The sequence below is a fragment of the Phlebotomus papatasi genome, chromosome 3 (genome assembly GCF_024763615.1).
Source record: "Phlebotomus papatasi isolate M1 chromosome 3, Ppap_2.1, whole genome shotgun sequence".
Lineage (NCBI taxonomy): Eukaryota > Metazoa > Arthropoda > Insecta > Diptera > Psychodidae > Phlebotomus > Phlebotomus papatasi.
This window is the reverse complement of record NC_077224.1, coordinates 23134331-23154626: the sequence shown is the minus strand read 5'-3', so window position 1 is coordinate 23154626 and position 20296 is coordinate 23134331. Positions and strand designations below refer to the sequence as shown.

Below are 20296 nucleotides of genomic sequence, written 5' to 3'. Positions count from 1 at the left end.
GTTTCCAAATGATTTTTTCCAAAACAAAAATGGTTTGGGTCTTCGACCTTTCTAATCTTTTATAAAATTTCAATAAAAACTATAAATAATATTGATAACGATCCTCAGATAGCTGATTGTAAGTACATACAGTTTTTTTTTTTAATTCTTTTACTAGCAAATTGATAATTCGATAAATTATGCGATGCACTTTTCATCGCTTTCAAAAATTTGTTGAGGATTTTAATTCGGCTCTCTAGATAAGCAATTTATACTACAATAATACTACTTAATAAAAAATAGAATTTTTAATTGAAAAAAAAAAAATTAAAATGAAAAAAAAGACGGAGCCAGGGATCGAACCCGCGGCTCTCCCGTTGAATGTCCTGTGCTGTACCGCTGAGCCAGCGCTGCATGCAGCCTCATTCGAATTTTCTTTATTAGGGTCGGAGGAACGTCTGTTCGACAGGGAACCCCTATTGACACTTTTGCCAAAATCTTGAGAATTTATTTAATGTATCTAGTAAAATATAAGTAATGTAACGTTTTTTCTGTAATATACCTTTTACTATAAACAGAGAGGTTCAAATTTCATATCCCAAATGGTACAGAGTAGGGTGTCAATAGGTGCTGACACGAGTTCTTAAAGTGTCAATAGACGTTCCTTTCACCCTATGTGCTGCATATTTTCAACTTTGGAAAATTAAAAAAAAAAAACCGATTTCGCACTTTTTGAATATACCACGTTTAATTTGATGCCTTTCCGCGTAGTTGAGCAAAGCCCCAGATTTATATGAATTTGATGATTCGAGTACTTCCCTTGTGAGACGTCTCCAAGTAACTTTCAACAACTGCTTACGTTATATTTTCAATCTTCGTCCTTAATGGCCTCCGCACACTAGGAGCAATTTTAAAAAAAAAAATGCTTTTTTAACCCTTTAACGACGAGACACTTTTTAAGGACTGAAAATCAACAATAAAAATTAAACTGAGAAACAATCAATGATATCTAACCTTGGAAAGTCCAACAGAGTCTGATTCAGTGTATTTTTTGCTTCTATGAACGATATTGACAAAAATAGCCCAAAAATTTAAGTAATTTTTCTGAAAATACCAATGAATAATATTTTTCGCTTTAATGAAAAATATTACGTATGAGTTTTGTAGTTTTTATTGCCAAAAGGGTTTTGCTTAAAAAAATTGGAAGTATAAAAAATAAATAAAATCAGTTATAAATTTGAGAATTTAAAAATTCGCCATTTTTGAGCTTTACATAGCAAATAGCTAGAGACTTGCAAAAAATATTCTAGATTCCTTCAACCTTCTACTTTACAATTATGTTCAGACATAAGGAAAAAATAACTTTAGGTAGTCAGGAAAAATTATTTTCTTTATGGGACACCGGTTTCCAATCGGTTTAAAGGGTTTAAAGGGTTAAAGAAAATTTCCCTTATTCTTGTACGCTGAAACGTCAATTTTTTTTAAAACAATTTTTGACGAAAATTGCTTCTAGTGTGAAGACACCGTAAGATCATATCGCTCCTTTAACTAATTCTATCTTAGGACAATCCTTATCATGCTTTCTGGAGTCACGAGCCGTAGAATTAATTTGCCGTATTTTATTAACTAAACAACCTGAGTATTTAGCCGAGTTACTCGTACCTGGCTCATCCACTTACTTACTTAGGTGGCGCTACGTCCCTTTGAGGGACAAGGCCCCTTGCACCACCTCCAGCGCCTCAACACACCAGTCGTTTAAGGACCTCATCCACTACTTCCTGCCATCTCCTTCGGGGGCGTCACCTAGGTCGAACTCCTTCCGGCTTCGCATTCAGTAGCTTCTTGGGCATTCTATCATCTGGCATTCGGTGCACATGGCCGAGCCAGCTCAGTTGTTTCGCCCGAATGGAGGCAACAATGTCGGGCTGTCTATAGAGTTGCTCCAATTCGTGGTTCATTCTAGTGCGAAATTCCCCGATTGAATATCCCAGACAGCTCCAAATATCCGTCGGAGAATTTGTCTCTCACACATCAGTAGCGTACTTTCTTCGGCGCGAGTCAGTGCTACTACCTCCAAACCATAGGTAATGATGGGCTTAACTATGGTGGTGTAAATTTTGATCTTTGAAGACCTTGAGACAATCCTCGCTCGGAAAATTGATGATACAGCATAGAAACATCTGCTTCCCGCCGCGAGCCTGTCATTAACCTCCACCCTGACGTCATTGTCCGTTGTCAATACCGACTCGAGGTATCTGAAGTTCCTTGCAACCTCAAAATTCCACTGGTCAATAGTGACATTCTGCCGGACCCTTGGTGCTGATTTGCTAGTTACAGTCGACTCTCACTCAATCGGCTCTTTTTCAATCGGGCGACAAATTTTTTTGACAATTTTCACGTTTAATTATGAAGTTAATTCGCTCAAATTCGCTGTAGTTTTTCCTATCTTATCGTGATTCTTTATAATTGAGTGCTTTTTGTGGAACTTACAAAGGCTTTGACGCCCAAATCTATTGATAAACAGGATGAAATTTTGCCCCAAATGTCCAATTGAGAGAGAGTCTACTGTACTGTACCATGTATGTACTTCGTTTTCGCTTCGTCGATCCTGAGGATCCTCAACCCAATCTTTTCTGCTGCCGCAGCCACTTCAAGAAAACGTCTCCGTGCTGGCTCATCCACCAAAGGACCAATTTTTTTTTAACTTCCTCACTCGCACCCGCGTCAGCTCTTTAGGACCATCAAATCCACTCGCACAACCCGCAGATTCTTGAGTAGCTTTACTACGTCTAGCCGTCTAGCAACTACGTTCGCAGTATGGTGGTCAATCGAGAAACTTTTTCAATTGCGAGTGTGTGGGATTTTATGACATTTCCTCTTTCAGGTGCTCTCTACAATGGCGCTACCGGCGCTACACAGTTTGTAATTTGAGGTTATGTAGATCAAAACAAAAAAGCATACGTTGAGAATTCTCCCTCTAAATGAGTGAAAAAAGGACAATTTATGTTGGTGGCTTAGCCGAGGAAGTGACTGAGAAACTTTTAAATAACGCCTTCATCCCATTTGGTGATCTAATAGACATTCAAGTGCCCATTGATTATGAATCTCAAAAACACAGGGGCTTCGCTTTTATTGAATACGAGAGTCCGGAAGATGCTTCTGCAGCCATTGACAATATGAATGACTCTGAGCTCTATGGGCGCACTATCAGGGTGAATCTGGCTAAACCACAGCGCATCAAGGAGGGTAGCAACAGGCCCGTTTGGGCAGAAGACTCCTGGCTCATCAAACATGCCGGGGCGACGCTTAAGGACAAAGTCGAGACTCCTGGGGGCCCTGCAGCGGAAGGAATTGCCACGGAGGAAATTGCCAAAGAAGTTAAGACCACGGAGAATCGCAATCCACAAGTTTACTTTGACATTAGAATCGGGAATAGCGATGCGGGGAGAATCATTATGCTTCTGAGGGCAGATGTTGTTCCCAAGACTGCTGAGAATTTCAGGGCACTGTGCACTGGAGAACAAGGATTTGGGTACGCCGGCAGCATATTTCATCGCATCATACCTGATTTTATGTGTCAGGTAAGAAGACCTAAGATTTTGTGATTGTCTAGTAAATTGAAAGAACTTTTTTGTGAAAAGATACTGAATATATTTTTTTAGGGGGGCGATTTTACCAATAAAAATGGAACTGGAGGTAAATCAATCTACGGACGGAAGTTTGCAGATGAGAATTTTGATCTAAAACACACGGGCTTCGGGACACTTAGCATGGCCAATTCCGGACCAAATACCAACGGTTCCCAGTTCTTCCTCTGCACCACCAAGACGGATTGGTTGAACGGGAAACACGTGGTGTTTGGTCATGTGATCAGTGGAGCGGATGTTTTGAGAAAGATTGAGAAATGTGGAGCTAAGAGTGGTACACCGACGCAGAAAGTGTCCATTGTGGCTTGCGGAGAACTCAAGTGATTCTGGTAATAAAATCCACTTTTATTTTTCTTCATACAATTTTCTTGTCAATCCTGAGAGTGTCCGGGAGAGAGTAAGAAAGAGGGAACATCGGGAGGATTATTACAATGAAGCTGGAGACTGTGCTGATGTTTCCGGACGCTCATCTTTAAGTTAGGCCTCTATCTGCTTCCGGATGCAGCTTTCGATCCACTAGCATTGGCATCTTCCTTCTTTTTCTGCTTTTCACGCATCACTTCGGCATCCCTGGAATCAGGCTACGCTTCAGTGAGGATGGGTATATTCAGAGGATTTCCTTAAATGTCAATCCAAGTAGCCCAAAATCTCACCTTTGTTTCCTCTGTTCCACCGTCAGGCCGTCATCTCGTTTGCCCTTCTGCTTCTCAGACTGCTTCTTGAGATTCTTAGCACGGGCCAAATCACGCTGATTACCACCTACATCACAGAGTACTTTTTTGTTATCTCTGCTACCAACAAATCCCGCGGGAAGCCCATTTGTCATCCATGCTCCAAATACATTCAATTTTCACGCATATCCACGGCAAATATGCATTCAAATGCCCTGCATACTCACGCGTCATGGTCTGCCGGAGGTGCTGCAGCAATCTTGAGTAAGTTTTCTTGTGGCTTTGTGTCCTAAAAATGTACTTTTCTCGATTTTTCCACGCAAAAGTCCCCTCCTCAGCAGCAATGGCGAACTTTCCGGAACTTTCCTACACTACCGCCATCTACTGTTAAACACAAATTTCCGACATTCTTTTTTTTTTAAATAAGGCATTTTTACCGCATTTTTATTTGTGGGCTAAAAATATTTCAGGAATTTTAATTTTATTAACAATTTGCATGTTGACCTGGAGTATGCCTGGAACTACCTCCAGAGTCCTGACTGCTCCCACTCTGATCTGTTTCATCGCATCCTTCGGGTGGCTCTTTGGGATCTCCATTGGCATCTGGAGGTATTCGTTTTTTCTTGCGCATCTCCACATGCCCGTAACAATGTTCACATTCATCTTCATCCTCAGACGAACTCTCGCCAAAACTTAGAGGTTTGTGGTAGACACAGCAACATTTAGACTTCTTCTTGCCCATTCCCTCATTGTCCACGGTCTCTGAGCCCCAGGAGACCTTCTTGTCGCTTTTAGGTTTGTGGAGTCGAAGCCTAAGAACTGGCTGTTCCTGGAAGAGACACCCAAAATCAGAAAATTAATTATTGTTCTTGAAGTTTTTCAAATTTTCTTACAAGAACATTAAAGTTTGGGATATTTTGATACAATTTTCCTTTGACAAATATTTGATCCGTGTGTCTGCTGTACTGCATTATCTTATCATTTTGGGGAAGATATATAAAAAAGATAAATGATCTCTTTTTCTGAAGATGCGATAAATGTCAGGAGAATTTTTTAGAGTAATTAAACAAATTAATTAAACAAATAAACAGACAGCTAATGCAGAATACGCAGAATACGTACATTACCATTAAATGCTTTCCTCGAATATTTTTTTGCATTTACGTGATTCCTTTTAATCACACCTATTGTAATCCTCTGATTTTCTCAAAGTGGTCAGATCGAGCAGAAATTCACAGGGTATATGTTTTTAACATCCCTGATGCCGAAAATCATAAGCCGGCAATTTCGGGTCCGGCCGGCCGTCCGTCCGTCCGGCCGTCCAAAGTACGCAATATCTCTGGTTTGGAAAGAGATATCTTCATAAATTTGTTTTTATATTTTATTATTATTATTGTTTATTTATTCACTCCCGGCGTTCGGGTAACGAGATATTCCATTTTTCGAAAAAAAAAAAAAATTACACAGGCAGCATATGAAATCGCCAACTTCAAATGGCTCGATATATCACGACTATATTCGGAGAAATAAAAGGCTAAGTCGACTTAGCATACGCGCGTACAAAGGTTTCTGTGCCAGGGGAAAGTGCTCTCCCTTCGAACGTTCATGCCTTCGAATAATGGGAATTTCTTTTGTTTTTCGTAAGAGATTTACATTAAATTATCACGAAATTATCAACAATTAATGATAAGCCAACTAATATTTAATAGAAATGTTTAAGTCTCTTAGGAAAACTAAAAGAAAATTCACATTATCCGAAGGCATGAAGTTCGAAAGGGGAGTACTTTCCCCTATTAGTTTTTTGAAATATCGGTTCTAAACCGGTTAAAAATCACGTTTTGTAGTTTATCTCGAAATCTAAGCATTGCGACTTTAAAAATTTAAGTTTATGCTGTAGCCCAGAAAATTTAGATCGATTTCAGAAAAAAATGGGACATTGGTTGAGTATAGTGCTCGAAATATTGCAATTTAAAGATTTCAATATTAAGAAAATTTGCTTATAGCGTTAGGCGAGGAAAAAGCGGGAGAAGCAGCGTCGGACAGGCTTTTCTTATATATATAGCACTCTCTGTCTCTCTTCATATGTACATAGTGAGTCAAAATTCAAAGATTGTGTAAGGTAACGCAGGTCGCGAATTTTCGCGAGGCGCGAATTTCTTCGAAGGGGTCTAAGTTCTAAAATTGACCGGCCTCTATCTCCGGTTCTAATTAACATTTTGATCTAAATTTGGTTTCGTCTCGATGAGCACTTTCAGATGGAAGTTCAAAAAGTCACCACAGGTGGCGCTGCGATAGCGTCAAAATTCATCAAAATTCAAACTTATTTTTCTCAAAAACGTCACTGTGCAAGTTAACCAAATTTTAGAGTGACGTAGCCTAGGCTATGAAGTTTCCAAAAAGTGGTGTAAGTTCGCGGTGGTTAAAATAGAACCTGAGATATGAAGGGTCAAAGTTCATGAAATTCAAAAGCTCACATCTGCGGTTCTATTTGACTGATTTTGACGAGTGAGGGCTCAAATAAAAGATCTCACAAAATGCTATAACTTACTAGGACATTTGAACTTTGTGGGACAAACACCAGGAGCGCCACAGTCGAAAAACTAATTTCAATATCACATAACTTCAATTATCTCGACTGTCACTGAACCGATTTTGATGATTAAAATATTTCGTCCATACACATTTTCCGCTCAGACTATGCTATCTCTGCGATTTTGCTGTTTCAGTAAAAAAAATTGATTTTTTCCAATAATGGCGCTGAGAAAGTACACAGGTACTGATATGATCGCTTTTATTCAATATTTCATTTAAATTGCGGTTAAAATTAACAGTTTCACAAAATTAAACAATTCTCTGTCATAGATATAATCGAAGTTCGTCATATGGACACTAGGAAATAGGGTCGCTAGAATCAAAAAATTAGTTCAAAAACAAATAACCTTATTTATCTCAGCTCCTGAGCAACCAGTAACATCAAATTCTTCGAAAAAAATATAGAGAACATTCTGGTCTACATTTCACTCATAGGGGAAACTGGGGCACCACCAAACACGGGGTAGCACCAAACACTGCAATTTTTTAATAGGATATTCGACTTCAGAGTACAAGACTTATAGAAATTTTTAGGCATTATAGGGATGCTTGTCCACTAAAGAAATGGTCGAGACACTCCAAGTAGTTTAGAAATAAAAATTAGTGTTTAGTGCTACCCCGTGTTTAGTGGTGCCCCAGTTTCTCCTATATCACTTTTCTGCCAGGCCATCCAAATCTTTGATATTTTGGTTTAAATACAAAATTTGTATAATTCCACGAATTTGATTCAAGATAACTGAATGACGTCCCCCAACTTCAGCTCTAAATCGAATTTGCATACATTCCGAGTTAGCTCACATTAAGAATCTCACCGACATAAGCCGGTTAGGATTATCTGTAACTTTTCTTTCCTTGCTCGAATTCCTTGAAACCTTTGACATTTATTGAGGTTCACGAAGGCAATACTGTGATAAAAATTTGAAGTCTCGGTCTCTCTTTTTCTCTTTGAAGATACAGTATTTCTCGCTTATCCGTGGACCCTTTTTCCGGGTGACATAAAAAAAAATCCGTGAGAGTTGAATTTTAAAAATTTTGTTGACATAATTGTCCCCGTTTTGGGATTTTTTGTTAAAGCAAATGTGTTCTATCTATTGTAATTCTATCTCATTGTAACTTGTTTGGACAGTACGCATGTTTAGAGAGAATGTCGATCAGTCAGGTTAGGATTCACTCCACAAATTTTCAATGTTAACAAAAAAAATCGGTTGAATTTCAAACAATTTGATGTGTACAGTAGACTCTCACTCAATCGGCTCTTTCTCAATCGGGCGACAAATTTTGTTGACAATTTTAACGTTTAATTATGAAGCTAATTCGCTCAAATTCGCTGTAGTTCTTCCTATTTTATCTTGATTCTTTATAATTGAGCACTTTTTGTGGAATTTACAGAAGCTTTGACGCTAAATTCTATCGCTAAACCGGATGACATTTTGCCCCATATTCACGATTGAGAGAGAGTCTACTGTATCAATCTCAAAATCCGTGTGACATTTTGGTCCCATTCTCACGGATAAGCGAGAGTCTACTGTATCTCCGGTTCTATTTGATCGATTTTGACGAGTGAGGGCGTAATTTAAAGGTCTCGCAAAGCGCTACAACTTTCTAGAATATCTGAACTTCGTAGGACCAACGCTAGAGGCGTCACAGGCCTCACATTTTTTTTAGTATATTATAGCTGGGCCTTTCAATTAAAAAAATTAAGTGCCCCCGACCCCTTTGACCCGGGCTAGAACAAGGAGTCAAAAATTCAATTTTCAAATGGCCATATCTCCGGTTCTAATTATCCGAATTTGAAAAATTTTGGTGTTTTGGGAAGCTCCTGTGGAGTACTACAACCCTTTTGACACTCCAATTTTATTCGATATAATCGAAAGTCCGATTAATCGAAAAATCAGTTTTTGAAATTTCGATTTCGAATATTTCGAAAACTAGGCGTTGTTTTTTTTTTTAAATTTTAGTATGTTGTAGCTGAGGGCGAGACCTTTCCAACGGTGTGTCGCACTCCTCCGTCAATGTTCCCTGACCCGAGCTATAATCGAAAATGTCTTGACTGGACTATATTTTCGGTGATAATGGAGCTCTATATATGGATCGAGTATATCCAATGGATCGAACTGTAAAGATCTGTATAGAATCTCAGCTACCATAAGCTTATCTGGGCTTATCACTGATTTTTTATGGTTATTCTATTTTTTTTAATTTTATAAAGAAAACTGCAACTGATTAATATTATGCGATTTTCATATTTATATTACGTCTAATGATTTTTACATAAAAAAAATATTAGGAAAAACTTTCTGAATCTCTTCTCGTAAGTGTCACTGGATAATTTTATTCCTCTTCAATTTCTCAATAATCTCTGGGCTATACCCAAGAACCTCTCTGAGAACTTCATCAGTATGCTGCCCAAGGAGAGGAGGAGCTGTCCTGACACTGTTTTCGGCCTCACTGAAAACAACGGGAGGACCAACGACCTTCACTTCTCCAGCCACCGGATGGGGCACTGTCTTCACCAAGTCAATGGCTTTCACATGATCATCTTCGAAGACTTCCCGGATGGAATTGATTGGGGCTACTGGAAAAGAGGCTTTCTCAAAGACTTTCATCCATTCTACGGAGCTCTTCTGAATGAAAATTCCTTCTAGGAGGCTTATCAGTTCTTTTCTATTTTCCACTCTTTGAGTATTTGTGAGGAATTTGGGATTTTTGGCAGTTTCCGGGATCTTCAAGAGATTGCAGAGATCTGTGAAATGGGCATCACTTCCAGCTCCAACTGTTAGATATCCGGAAGTAGTTTTGAAGGCTTGATAGGGAACAATAGACGAATGGGCAGTTCCCCAGCGTTTAGCTTCAAGGCCAGAGTTGAGAAAGTTACTGCCGACATTGATGAGACAAGAAATTTGGGTAGACAGAAGATCTACTTCGATCTTCTGACCTTTTCCGGTGTTGTTCCTGGCCAAGAGAGCTGCTAAAATTGCTCCATGGGCATACAAGCCAGTGGCTATGTCTGTCATTGCGACTCCAACTTTTGCTGGAGCTCCATCTTCGGCTCCAGTGATGTGCAAGAGTCCTCCCATTGATGCTGCAATAACATCAAATCCTGGTCTGTTGGCATAGGGCCCTTTGGATCCATATCCTGTGATTGAACAGTAAATCAATCCCTCATTTATGTTCCTGAGAGACTCATAGTCCAATCCGAATGCCTTGAGTTTCCCTGGAACGTAATTTTCCACCAGAACGTCACATTTTCTCGTTAAGTCTTCAAGGACAGCCCGTCCAGATTTCATGTCAATGCAGATACTCCTCTTATTCCGATTGGAAGCCATGAAGTAGACAGAATCCGGGGAATTGGTCAAGAAAGGAGGTCCCCAGTGTCTGGATTCATCACCAGATCCAGGTTTCTCTACTTTTATTACATCTGCACCCAAATCTGCCAAGATCATGGTACAGTATGGTCCAGCGATTATTCTTGTGAGATCCAGTACTCGGATTCCCTTGAGAGGTTGTGCTTTTGTCGAGTATTTCCTCCAATTTCTTCCAAATTTTACTGGGTTTTGGCATACTTTCACAATTTTTAACATTATCACTTTCTTGGTTGTGCAATGGGGGGCAAAATAGCGACTCCAGAGGGGTCAAAACACAAAAAAAAAAACAATGCGATACTAAATTGATTTTTACCTCTGTCCCATTTGCCGGACGTGCTATCACTTCTGTGGTCGTTACTGTGGGCGCACTTCTCTCCATATTGGAGCTGGGTGATGTTGCCATCTAACACACACACTGATAAGGAATTTTTCTTTTAGAATTTTCACGAAAATACTATTTTTTGCGCTTTTATTGAACTCTCGTTTTATCTTGCGACATGTCAAATCTGTCAAGAGTACACACACTTCCCAGCAACGAAAAGATGCTTTACATAAGTCTTACATGTTAGTGCATGTGTAAGCATTACTAATCACTATCGCCACTATCGCTTATGAAAATTTACAGTACTCTCGCTATAATTCGGCTCTTTTAAGATCGGGCTAGTTTTTAATTCGGACAGCGGTTACATTTGAAAAAAGTTTGTTGTCATTTTTCAAGCTTGATTATGATTATCAAATGAATCAAATATGCTCAAATTTGGCATGGTTTGTCTTAGTTTTGATGTTATTTTGCATTATTGAGGGATTTTCATGCAATTTACGCTATAATGAATGTGTAAACTCAATATCTATATGCACATGAATAAAAAATCGTTGCATTTCAAAAAGTTTGTCGCAGGAATTTCTGTCTAATTCGGCTGACATTTCGGTCCCATATACCCGAATTTGAGAGAGTCTACTGTATATGTACGGCTGTGTGGATGTTGTCAGGACGTCCGGCCTAAAACTTTAAAGCGAAGAAGAAGAAGAAGGAGGTATGTACAGTAGACTCAAAAATTTTCAAAAAAAGACAAATTTTGTTGACAATTTTCACGTTTGATTATGAAGCTAATTCGCTCAAATTCGCTGTAGTTCTTCCTATTTTATCGTAATTCTTTATAATTGAGCGTTTTTTGTGGAATTTACAAAGGCTTTGACGCTCAATTCTATCGCTAAACCGGATGACATTTTGCCCCAAATTCCCAATTGAGAGAGAGTCTACTGTATGGTATAACCACACTTTTGTCACTTACACAGTAAAAAAAATTAACACTATGCCTAGACACACTTACGACTAAAGTCCAGAGACGGCTAAGCCAACGACTCCTGTATATGTACCATAGACTGTAGGTAGAAGTTTGAATGTATTTGATAGGAATTTTAAAGCGCTCGCATTGGTGCGGCACTAGGTCACATGACTCTTCCCTCTCTTTTCTTTCTTCTCAATTTTGCCGCGCGTTTGAATTTAAATTTCAAAACATTTTCCTTCTTTAAAATCAAATACTTTAGGAAAATATTCGATGTTCATCTGAAATATGATGGACCAAGAAAAAGAAGAGAGAAATTACGAAATTACCAATTACGAAAACAATTGATGCATCAGACGATGTTGAGGAATTTAAATACGTCGGAGAACTTCATTTTATCAATAATCAGCTTAATCTGATGGTTAGCAACCGAAGGCGATGGAGATTAGTTTCCTACTTCACAACATTTCACCTTCAGCATACAGAGAACTACGAACCTTTTTGATTTTGCCTAACCATACTTATCTGAGGCAATTAAGCAGTCGGTTGAGCGTGTCCATTGATCAGGAATACTCAAATATCTTGTTCCTAAAGCAAATTGTGTCCACGATACAAGACGTTCAAGATAAAATTGTAGCTTTGCTGATCGACGAAATTCATATTAGTTCTCGAGTAACTTATAGATCTGGGACAATATCAGGATATGCAGACAATGATCCCTCCAAAGTTGCAAAGACGGCCCAAACATTTATGGTGTCTTCAATATATGGCAATTTCAAACAAGTGATTGCTATAATCCCAGTTAAAGATTGCACATTGATCATCCCAGTTAAAGATGGATATAATTAAGAAATGGTGGTCAAAATTCAACACGAGAAATTATTTGATTGGTATTCAGAAAAGAAACGACTGGCAAACCCCGTTTTATTCAGATTCTGACCTCCGCATTGGGTTCCTGTACGATTTTTTGGCATGGCTGGAGATATGGAATTGTGATGGTAATAAAGGTTGTCTTACAAGGGAAACTTACAGCGCCATGTCCCAAACTACGGAATGTATGATCGAGTTCATTAAGTTTTCCATTAGAATTCAGAACGTAGCATACTACTGAACTTACTGTACCTGAAAAAATACAAACAGATTCCCTCGAAAGAAGATTTGGAAGGTATCGCTTTTTATCAGGTTCATACTACCATATTTCAATCAACAATTTAGTGGAATCTGAGAAAAAAAAGGGTCCAAAATATTTTGCGATACTCCAACCTACTGGATTTCAAAATTGAAATCCAGAAGTATTGAAATTAAAACGTCTTTTTAACCAAAACCATTGTCTTTTTGGTCCAAAGACAATAGCAAAACCATAAAACATAGTCCTCCTCTCTTTCTCATTATTATCTCTTTCATATCATCGGCGTGTTGAGCGAGTGAGTGGGGTGAGTAGCAATCGGCAAAAGTCGTTGGGCTTCGAGATACCTATCGGCGACATCTATGTATGAGTAAAATTGTCTAGTTTTCGTCTATGATAATATGAAGGAGTTGTTGGATAAGCTCGTTCATAGCCAAGTCAGTTCCTGACACACCACAAACGAGGTTTAACATTTTCTGGCACTCACAAAACATAACTTTCGTGGGTTTTTATGCAGATATTTCTACTGAAATGCATTAGCACTCCGTACTCCTTTGAAAATGAAACTACTTGTAAATTTACTTGACAATTCACTTATAACAATAAGAAATATTTACTAGAATCGCGGAAATTGGCTTAAGTTGCGAATTAGCTTCCACCTCACAAATAATTGTAATTAACAATAATTATTGCACGTGTACTGAGGGTACTAAGACATGAATTTACAAATAGTTTTGTTTTCAGAGGAGTATTAGTGCATTTTAGAAGAATATATCTGCATAAAAACCCACGAAAGTTATGTTTTGTGAGTGCCAGTAAACGTGTTAAGCCTCGTTTGTAGTGTGTCAGGAACTGACTTGGCTATGAACGAGTCGTCTCTGGACTTTAGTGGTAAGTGTGTCTAGGCGCAGAGGAGTGCAAGAACGGTTTGAAACCGAAAAAACGTTAAAAGAAACTTGTACGTCAATGGTCAAAACACTCATTGAACAAACTTATTTTGACGTTTATTCGGTTTCAAACGGTTCTTGGACACCTCGGGTCTAGGGCATTGCATTACACGGATGCCTTACAAATCACTATCACTTACATGTAAGTTTTACTCTCTCGCTGCTGGGCCTGCTGGGACGGTTGACGGATACACCACTTTGTTTGCTGTGTTTACCGCATTTGGCGTGATTAGCAGTAAGTGGTGAAAATATTTTTCATCCTCAGTTGGCGCGTTTTCTCGGTTATTTTTTTTCGTGAAAAAAATTGTAAAAAAATCATGAAAGATAGATTGAACTGCGAGTTTTTCTAATGCTAAGTGTCATTCAAAGTCTTATGCTGTGATTAAGAAGTGTTGCTTTATACAATTTTGAGTGTTTCTTGTAAAATTCTGTGTACAAAAATAGCGGTGTTTTGTATTAAGTTTTTTACGGAGCTTCGTTTTTTTTTCATAGGGAAATCAAAGAAATTGTGATGTATCGTTGAATGTGAGTGTTTTTGAAGATTTAGTGCTGTTTCTAGTAAATTTTCTGATAAACTTGTGTAAAATATAAGGTGTGAAGTGAATATATTTTTAAAACGTTCAAGGACAGCGTTGGTTTTTATGAAGAGATTCCTAATGAAAATCAGGTGAGTTTTTAGATAAATTTCCAATTTTATTATTCACATAATTTCGCGCGTTTTTGAGAAAAGTTTTAGTTGTCAGAAAAAGCTCCCCCAATCTGAGCAACATGAGCAACTTTTAAGTTCGCCATTTTTGTGGTGAATATCACCATTTCGCGTGTGTGCGTGTGTGTGTTTGTGGTGATTGTTTGGTGCTCTCGAAATGCAGAGATTTTTGAGGTTATCGATTCCTCCATGGAGTAACATTTCACGGAATTACCCAAGGAATTGCCCTCGAGGATTTCCATCAGTACAGCGCGGAAAGTGTTTCAGAATGGCCACAATGGACCAGAGTACCATGTCCGGAAACAAAGTCAGGGATTTGGTCAAATTTCTCGAATTGGTGGGAAATTTAAAGGTAGGTGCTAAACAATTTCAGTCTCTCTGCCTTCTTCTGGTCAGCAATAAATTAAAGGTGTTGATTGGAAAATTAGCGTAATTTTCCGAAACATTGAATAAAGAAAAAGTATTGATTAGAGCTGACGTATTAGTGTTTCTGGGGTGTTATTGCAGCATCTGAAACGGACGGGATGGTTACTGAGAAATGTGGCAGATTGTGAGACAGTTTCAGCTCATATGTACAGAATGTCCATGGTGACATTCCTCCTTGATGGATCTGAGGGTCTGGATAGGCTAAAATGCATGGAATTGGCCTTGGTTCATGATCTGGCCGAATGCATTGTGGGTGATATTACTCCTTATTGCGGAGTGTCCAGGGAAGAGAAGAAGAGGCGAGAGATGAAGGCCATGGAAGACATCACGAAAATGATAAGTCCTCGAGGGAATCGTATGATGGAACTCTTCCATGTACATCAATCTTAAGGCATCCCAATTCAATCCCATTTCTAAAGCATCTTCCCTTGCAGGAATACGAGGAGAACACCTCTCCAGAGTCTAAATTCATCAAGGATCTCGATCGTTTGGACATGGTTCTGCAGGCCTTTGAGTACGAGAAGAGGGACAATTGTGTGGGGAAGCACAAGGAATTTGTGGATACGGTACATGGGAAAAGTCTCCATCCATTGGTTGGAAGTCTAATTGACGAGATCAAGGCTCAGCGAGAGGCCTTGATGAAAGACAAGGAGGACAGACGATCCAGTTGATTCAGCAATCGACATTCCCATTAGGCTCAATTTATATTTATTTTCTCTTAGGAGGTTTTTACGGGTTCTATTTTAGGCATTTTGTTCGAGTATATAGGATATGATCCACAATATACTGGACTTCTTTTAGTCAAAAGCACAAATACTTAAATTAGTCCACAAATTATAAGAAAAATATACTTAAAAAATTTAATCGGAAAAATTGGACAATGTAAAAGGATGATTTGCGAAATTCTGGAACTCATAACTGAGATGCATAACACCTTAAAATTATTTTCGCATATTTAATTTTATTAATGAATAAAAAAATAATACAATAAAAAACTTAAACTTTCATTTTTTACCGGTTGATGACTATTTTGAACCGATTTATAAATCACTCAAAAGTTTGCCCAAAATAACTTAGAAATACAATTGATTTTCGGATAAAAATTACTTATTGGTTTATTTATCATTGTGAGGAATTCCAAGACCTTTCCAATGCACGTAAACATGATACCATTCGATTGAGAAATACTAATAGGGTAAGTGTACCACATTCCGGCCAGTTTGCAATTCCGGCCACTTTTTTGTTGCTAAAATTTCCATGAATTTTTAGTTTTTGCATACTCTAGAGATTATACAATACAAAAATAACAGAAAATGTTGATTCGACAAACAAGATAATGTGAAAAACCCACTAGAATTATGGAAGGGCAAGGAACTATGAGAACAAGTATGAGAATTAAGATCGCCGAAATAGGCCACCAAAGCTATGTCTACATTTCTATTCATTTTAAAATGTATTAAGAATGATTTTAGAGAAAACAAAGACGAAAAACTGTTTACAAGGTTCCGAGCAACACTCCATAACCCCCTGACAGTGTTTTCTTTAATTATTCGAAAAAAGTTCTAAAACAATGTTTTCTAGGACAACTATGATCCAATAAAGTCGAAAAAACCATCCATTCTTCATTATCTCTTTTTGTTTAGGCGCTAGGTGAAAAAATATAAAAAAATTTCTCACCACAATATAAAAAATACTCTTTTTACTTCTAAAATTCACATTTTTAGTTTTTTCAATTTTTTTAAATAAAATATACAAAGTAGAACGACTTATCTTTCAGTAAAAAATGAATTTATTTTAGTCAGATTAACTTTAAATTGGTATTTTTATGGAAATTGGAAATGAGTTTTTTTGCACAAATATTTTTTGTTGCTTTTTCTCTGACCTGTCACACAAAACTGGGAATAGCAACAAAACGAAGAGTCAAAATGAGTTCAAACTTTTAAAAGATGTTATTAAGACTATTACCGAGGACCACTATAGCACTTTTAAATAAATAAAACTTTTAATGTCGCTGTAAATGTGATTTTTGTGAAGACCTTTTTGAGACGGTCTTACCTGAGATAGGGTTAAGAAGAAGTTATAAAAAATTCAATTTGTATTAAAATTATTACATTTCAAACTGGAGAGTTTGGCGCTTGCATGCAACTACAGTAGACTCTCTCTCAATTGGGCATTTGGGGCAAAATATTATCCGAATTGTCGAGAGATTTGGGCGTCAGAGTCATTTTAAATTCCACAAAAAGTGCTCAATTATAAAGAAGCTTAGTGATAAGTATAGATCAGCCTATTGTATGTGAGATTCTTAACGTGAGCTAAATCGGAATGCATGCAAATTCGATTTAGAGCTGAAGTGGGAGGACGCCATTCAGTTATCTGTTCAAATGTTCTAGAAAGTTGTAGCATTTTGTGAGATCTTTCGTTTCAGGCTTCACTCATCAAAATCGGTCAAATAGAACCGGAGATATGATTTTTTGAATTTCGTGAACTTTGACCCCTCATATCTCCGGTTCTATTGTAACCACAGCGAACTCACGCCTTTTTTGGAAACCCCATAGCCTAGACTACAACACTTTAAAATTTGTTTAACTTGCACAATGGCGTTTTTGAGAAAATTGAGTTTGAATTTTGATGCTATCGCAGCGCCACCTGTGGTGACTTTTTGAACTTTCATCTGAAAGTTCTCATCGAGACGAAACCAAAAACCCAAAATTTAGCTCAAAATGTTAATTCAATTCAATTCAATTCAATTCATATTTATTCATCAGATTAACGCTTCCCCCCTTCCCTTGCGGCCATCGCCGTCTTAGCGTTGCTCCCAACCAACTCCGGGACGGAAACGATGGAAAGTCCCTTCTCTGGTTGTATGTTTTGCAATCCCAAGATTGCTAGGAAGTCTGGGCTGCGAATCTGAGATGATTAGAGCCAAGCCTGTAAGGCTGTTTGGCTCTAGCGACTCTAGTGGATTATCTTCTATACATTGATGTTAGAAGACCCTTGACGGCTGCGGGTTCCATTTCTCTCAAAACATGGCGGACTTCTCCTCTAGTCAAATGTCGTACGAATTTCGCTAAATTATTGACTACAACAGGAGCAAGATAGTTAATGCTTCTCATGAACGCTTCCGAGTTTGGGCGTGGCACCTGCAGCAACTCACCCATGCGTGAGCCAGCGTTACTTCTGACAAAGAAGTTGGTGTGCAAGGACTGCGTCAAAAAAATGTCAAAAACTTTGTAGCAATACAGCTGAAGGACTGTCATAATTCCCCATTTGAGAAACAATGGACCCGTGTGTTCTCTTGACCGCGCAAATGACATTGCACGCAGAATGTATTTTTGTGCCGTAATAACGTGTTTTATATGGGTTTCAAAGGCACCGCCCCAGAAGATAAGTCCATATCTCACTCTAGACTCACCAAGAGCGAAGTAGAATGCACGAAGCAATTGCAGAGAGCACGAGTTTCTGATGGCAAAAACCTGCCTACACACCATGCGCAATCCATCCCGAACCAGGCTGGTATGAGCGGTCCATTTCAAGGAGCTGTCCAACATTATTCCAAGGTATTTGAATTCATCAACTCTTCTTATGAGCACACAATCCTGATGACAACCGTCGAGAGAGCAGCGAGACGAATGGCAGACTACTCCATTCAAATTTGGCTGAGATCTCCCAAATTCCATCAGTACAGACTTCGAGCTTAGCAGCATTCCATGGCTATCAAGCCACTGCCTCAGGAATCTCAAGTCCGCCCGCACTTTGCTCTCAATCACCTCAGCACTGCCGTCCACGTAGAGCAAAGCGACATCATCAGCATATGCGATTGCATGGCCATACAGATTGCTGTCAAGCAAACTATTTATATACAGCAAAAAGAGCAGAGGGCCCAAGACTGAGCCCTGTGGAACACCCAGAGAGCATACTGAGGGCTCACTGACATGGTTTGGATGTAGCTTCACCCTCTGCGTTCTCCCAACCAGGAACGAAGTCAGCCACTGCAGGGCAGCGCCCCGCACTCCAGCCCTTTCACACTTTATCAGTAGTTTATCATGCCTCACCGCATCAAAGGCTTTTGTAAGATCCAAGAATATAACTGTAGCCTTCCTCCTGGGTAGTCTATTCAGCGAGTCGTTGAGCATCCCCAAGAGCTGGGCCACAGCGTCCTCACATCCCACACCTTCACGGAAGCCATACTGAGATCTAGACAAATAACTATTCGCAGTAAGGAAGCCGGAGATTCTGGAGTGCATAATTTTTTCAATGATCTTTGAGATTGAAGAGACTAAACAGATTGGGCGGTAATTGGACATGGATTCCCTATCGCCTTTCTTAAATACAGGGACAACGAGAACTGTCTTCAACACAGCAGGGAATTCGCCTGACTCAAATGAGACGTTTACAAGATACGCCAGTACATCCACAATGTAAAAAGACACCTGCTTAAGAACCTTGTTGCTCAAGCCATCCGAACCAGGCGCACACTAACCGAATTAGAACCGAAGATAGAGGCCGGCCAATTTTCGAACTTTGACCCCTTTAGCTCGCGTCAGGCGTTATCAATCGGCTGTAGTATTTTTTTGTTTGATAGGTATAATATGCGACTACAACATACTAAAATTTTAGCCCAATGCACAATGGAGTTTTTGAGTTATTTAACAAAGAAATTGAAAATTATTCTTTTTAATTATAGCACCCCTAGCGGTGGTTTTATGAACTTGCGATGTTAGAAGAGGAAGTGGCATTTCACGCGAGCTTTCCAAAAAGCCCTCACTTTTTAAATTCCGACAATTAGAACCGGAGTTATACCCACATTAAGAAATTTTTTTGGACTCATAGCTCGGGTCAGGCTCTAAGGGCCAGCTATAACATAATAAAATTTGAGCCTGAAAGATGCCATAGGGGCGGAGCCATTGAGAAAACAAAAAAGGAGGGTATTCAAAATGGCGGAAGGAGTGGTGGGGGATGGGGGGTCAATGCACCAAGTTGCAATTTTCACCCGATAACCTTTTCCGAAAACCGCAAGTCGATATCTTTCTTAGTTTGGGAGCTATTAAGCTCCAAAGACCGGACGGACGGACGAACGAACGGGAACGTAACTTAGCTCCCCATAATATATTCGTGATCAGGTAGTGCTGAAACACATTTTGGCTAAATTTTGAGCTCGATCGGACGACATGAAATTTTGTTAGGATTATAGTAGGTGAGATTATTAAGAATCTCACCTATTACCATCAATTCGCTGCACCTTACGAAAAATGGTCCAAAAGCAAGAATCTTGATTCTTTTTTAGCATAAATGTGCTGGATGGTGCATTACAAAGAAAATTAAACTTATGAGACAATAGAATTTATTAGAAAATTCTGTGGTTCATAAGTCATTCAAATATGTAATTTCTGGATAACGGTATATTTTACGACCCTATGATATTCAGGAGACTATTTTTGTAAAGGATTCAAGTCGTCCCACGCATCCTTTTCATAAATTTGGAGGATATTTGTGTTTATGAAACAAATCTAAAAAATGAAGGGATAGTGATATGCGATGTTCCAGGAGAATT

At 38.7% G+C, this 20296-nt stretch overlaps 5 protein-coding genes across 5 annotated transcripts; 2 read left to right on the top strand and 3 right to left on the bottom strand.

Annotated features, from left to right (window-relative positions):
• Positions 1-2873: 2873 nt before the first annotated feature.
• LOC129808284 (peptidyl-prolyl cis-trans isomerase E) lies at positions 2874-3984 on the top strand. Its single transcript, XM_055858125.1, has 2 exons — positions 2874-3560; positions 3642-3984. Exons 1-2 carry the CDS (start codon positions 2961-2963, stop codon positions 3948-3950), a joined length of 909 nt encoding a protein of 302 aa, XP_055714100.1. The 5' UTR covers positions 2874-2960; the 3' UTR covers positions 3951-3984.
• Positions 3951-4675, bottom strand: LOC129808294 (putative SERF-like protein). The gene is made up of 3 exons (XM_055858134.1): positions 4525-4675; positions 4280-4385; positions 3951-4196 (listed from the first exon to the last, which is right to left on the bottom strand). Exons 1-3 carry the CDS (start codon positions 4529-4531, stop codon positions 4112-4114), a joined length of 198 nt encoding a protein of 65 aa, XP_055714109.1. The 5' UTR covers positions 4532-4675; the 3' UTR covers positions 3951-4111.
• Positions 4676-4703: 28 nt separating this feature from the next.
• LOC129808292 (E3 ubiquitin-protein ligase PPP1R11-like) lies at positions 4704-10770 on the bottom strand. Its single transcript, XM_055858132.1, has 2 exons — positions 10568-10770; positions 4704-5126 (listed from the first exon to the last, which is right to left on the bottom strand). The coding sequence occupies exons 1-2, from the start codon at positions 10655-10657 to the stop codon at positions 4782-4784; spliced, it is 435 nt and encodes a 144-aa protein (XP_055714107.1). The 5' UTR covers positions 10658-10770; the 3' UTR covers positions 4704-4781.
• LOC129808281 (succinate--hydroxymethylglutarate CoA-transferase) lies at positions 9110-10617 on the bottom strand. The gene has a single exon (XM_055858122.1). It carries the CDS (start codon positions 10468-10470, stop codon positions 9208-9210), a length of 1263 nt encoding a protein of 420 aa, XP_055714097.1. The 5' UTR covers positions 10471-10617; the 3' UTR covers positions 9110-9207.
• Positions 10771-14428: 3658 nt separating the features above from the next.
• On the top strand, positions 14429-15740 carry LOC129808290 (5'-deoxynucleotidase HDDC2). The gene is made up of 3 exons (XM_055858129.1): positions 14429-14671; positions 14827-15120; positions 15180-15740. Exons 1-3 carry the CDS (start codon positions 14477-14479, stop codon positions 15414-15416), a joined length of 726 nt encoding a protein of 241 aa, XP_055714104.1. The 5' UTR covers positions 14429-14476; the 3' UTR covers positions 15417-15740.
• The last annotated feature ends 4556 nt before the right edge of the window (positions 15741-20296 follow it).

What these genes read in the sequence shown, in the direction of transcription:
- LOC129808292 (XM_055858132.1), bottom strand. Translation starts at nt 10,657, where the DNA reads ATGGCAACATCACCCAGCTCCAATATGGAGAGAAGTGCGCCCACAGTA. An exon ending in GTCCGGCAAATGGGACAGAG is followed by an intron (nt 5,127 to 10,567) that starts GTAAAAATCAAT and finishes TGTCTCTTCCAG; the next exon opens with GAACAGCCAGTTCTTAGGCT.
- LOC129808290 (XM_055858129.1), top strand. Translation starts at nt 14,477, where the DNA reads ATGCAGAGATTTTTGAGGTTATCGATTCCTCCATGGAGTAACATTTCA. An exon ending in AATTGGTGGGAAATTTAAAG is followed by an intron (nt 14,672 to 14,826) that starts GTAGGTGCTAAA and finishes GTGTTATTGCAG; the next exon opens with CATCTGAAACGGACGGGATG. An exon ending in GTATGATGGAACTCTTCCAT is followed by an intron (nt 15,121 to 15,179) that starts GTACATCAATCT and finishes CTTCCCTTGCAG; the next exon opens with GAATACGAGGAGAACACCTC.
- LOC129808294 (XM_055858134.1), bottom strand. An exon ending in GTGGAACAGAGGAAACAAAG is followed by an intron (nt 4,197 to 4,279) that starts GTGAGATTTTGG and finishes GCCTGATTCCAG; the next exon opens with GGATGCCGAAGTGATGCGTG.
- LOC129808281 (XM_055858122.1), bottom strand. Translation starts at nt 10,470, where the DNA reads ATGTTAAAAATTGTGAAAGTATGCCAAAACCCAGTAAAATTTGGAAGA.
- LOC129808284 (XM_055858125.1), top strand. Translation starts at nt 2,961, where the DNA reads ATGAGTGAAAAAAGGACAATTTATGTTGGTGGCTTAGCCGAGGAAGTG. An exon ending in TACCTGATTTTATGTGTCAG is followed by an intron (nt 3,561 to 3,641) that starts GTAAGAAGACCT and finishes ATATTTTTTTAG; the next exon opens with GGGGGCGATTTTACCAATAA.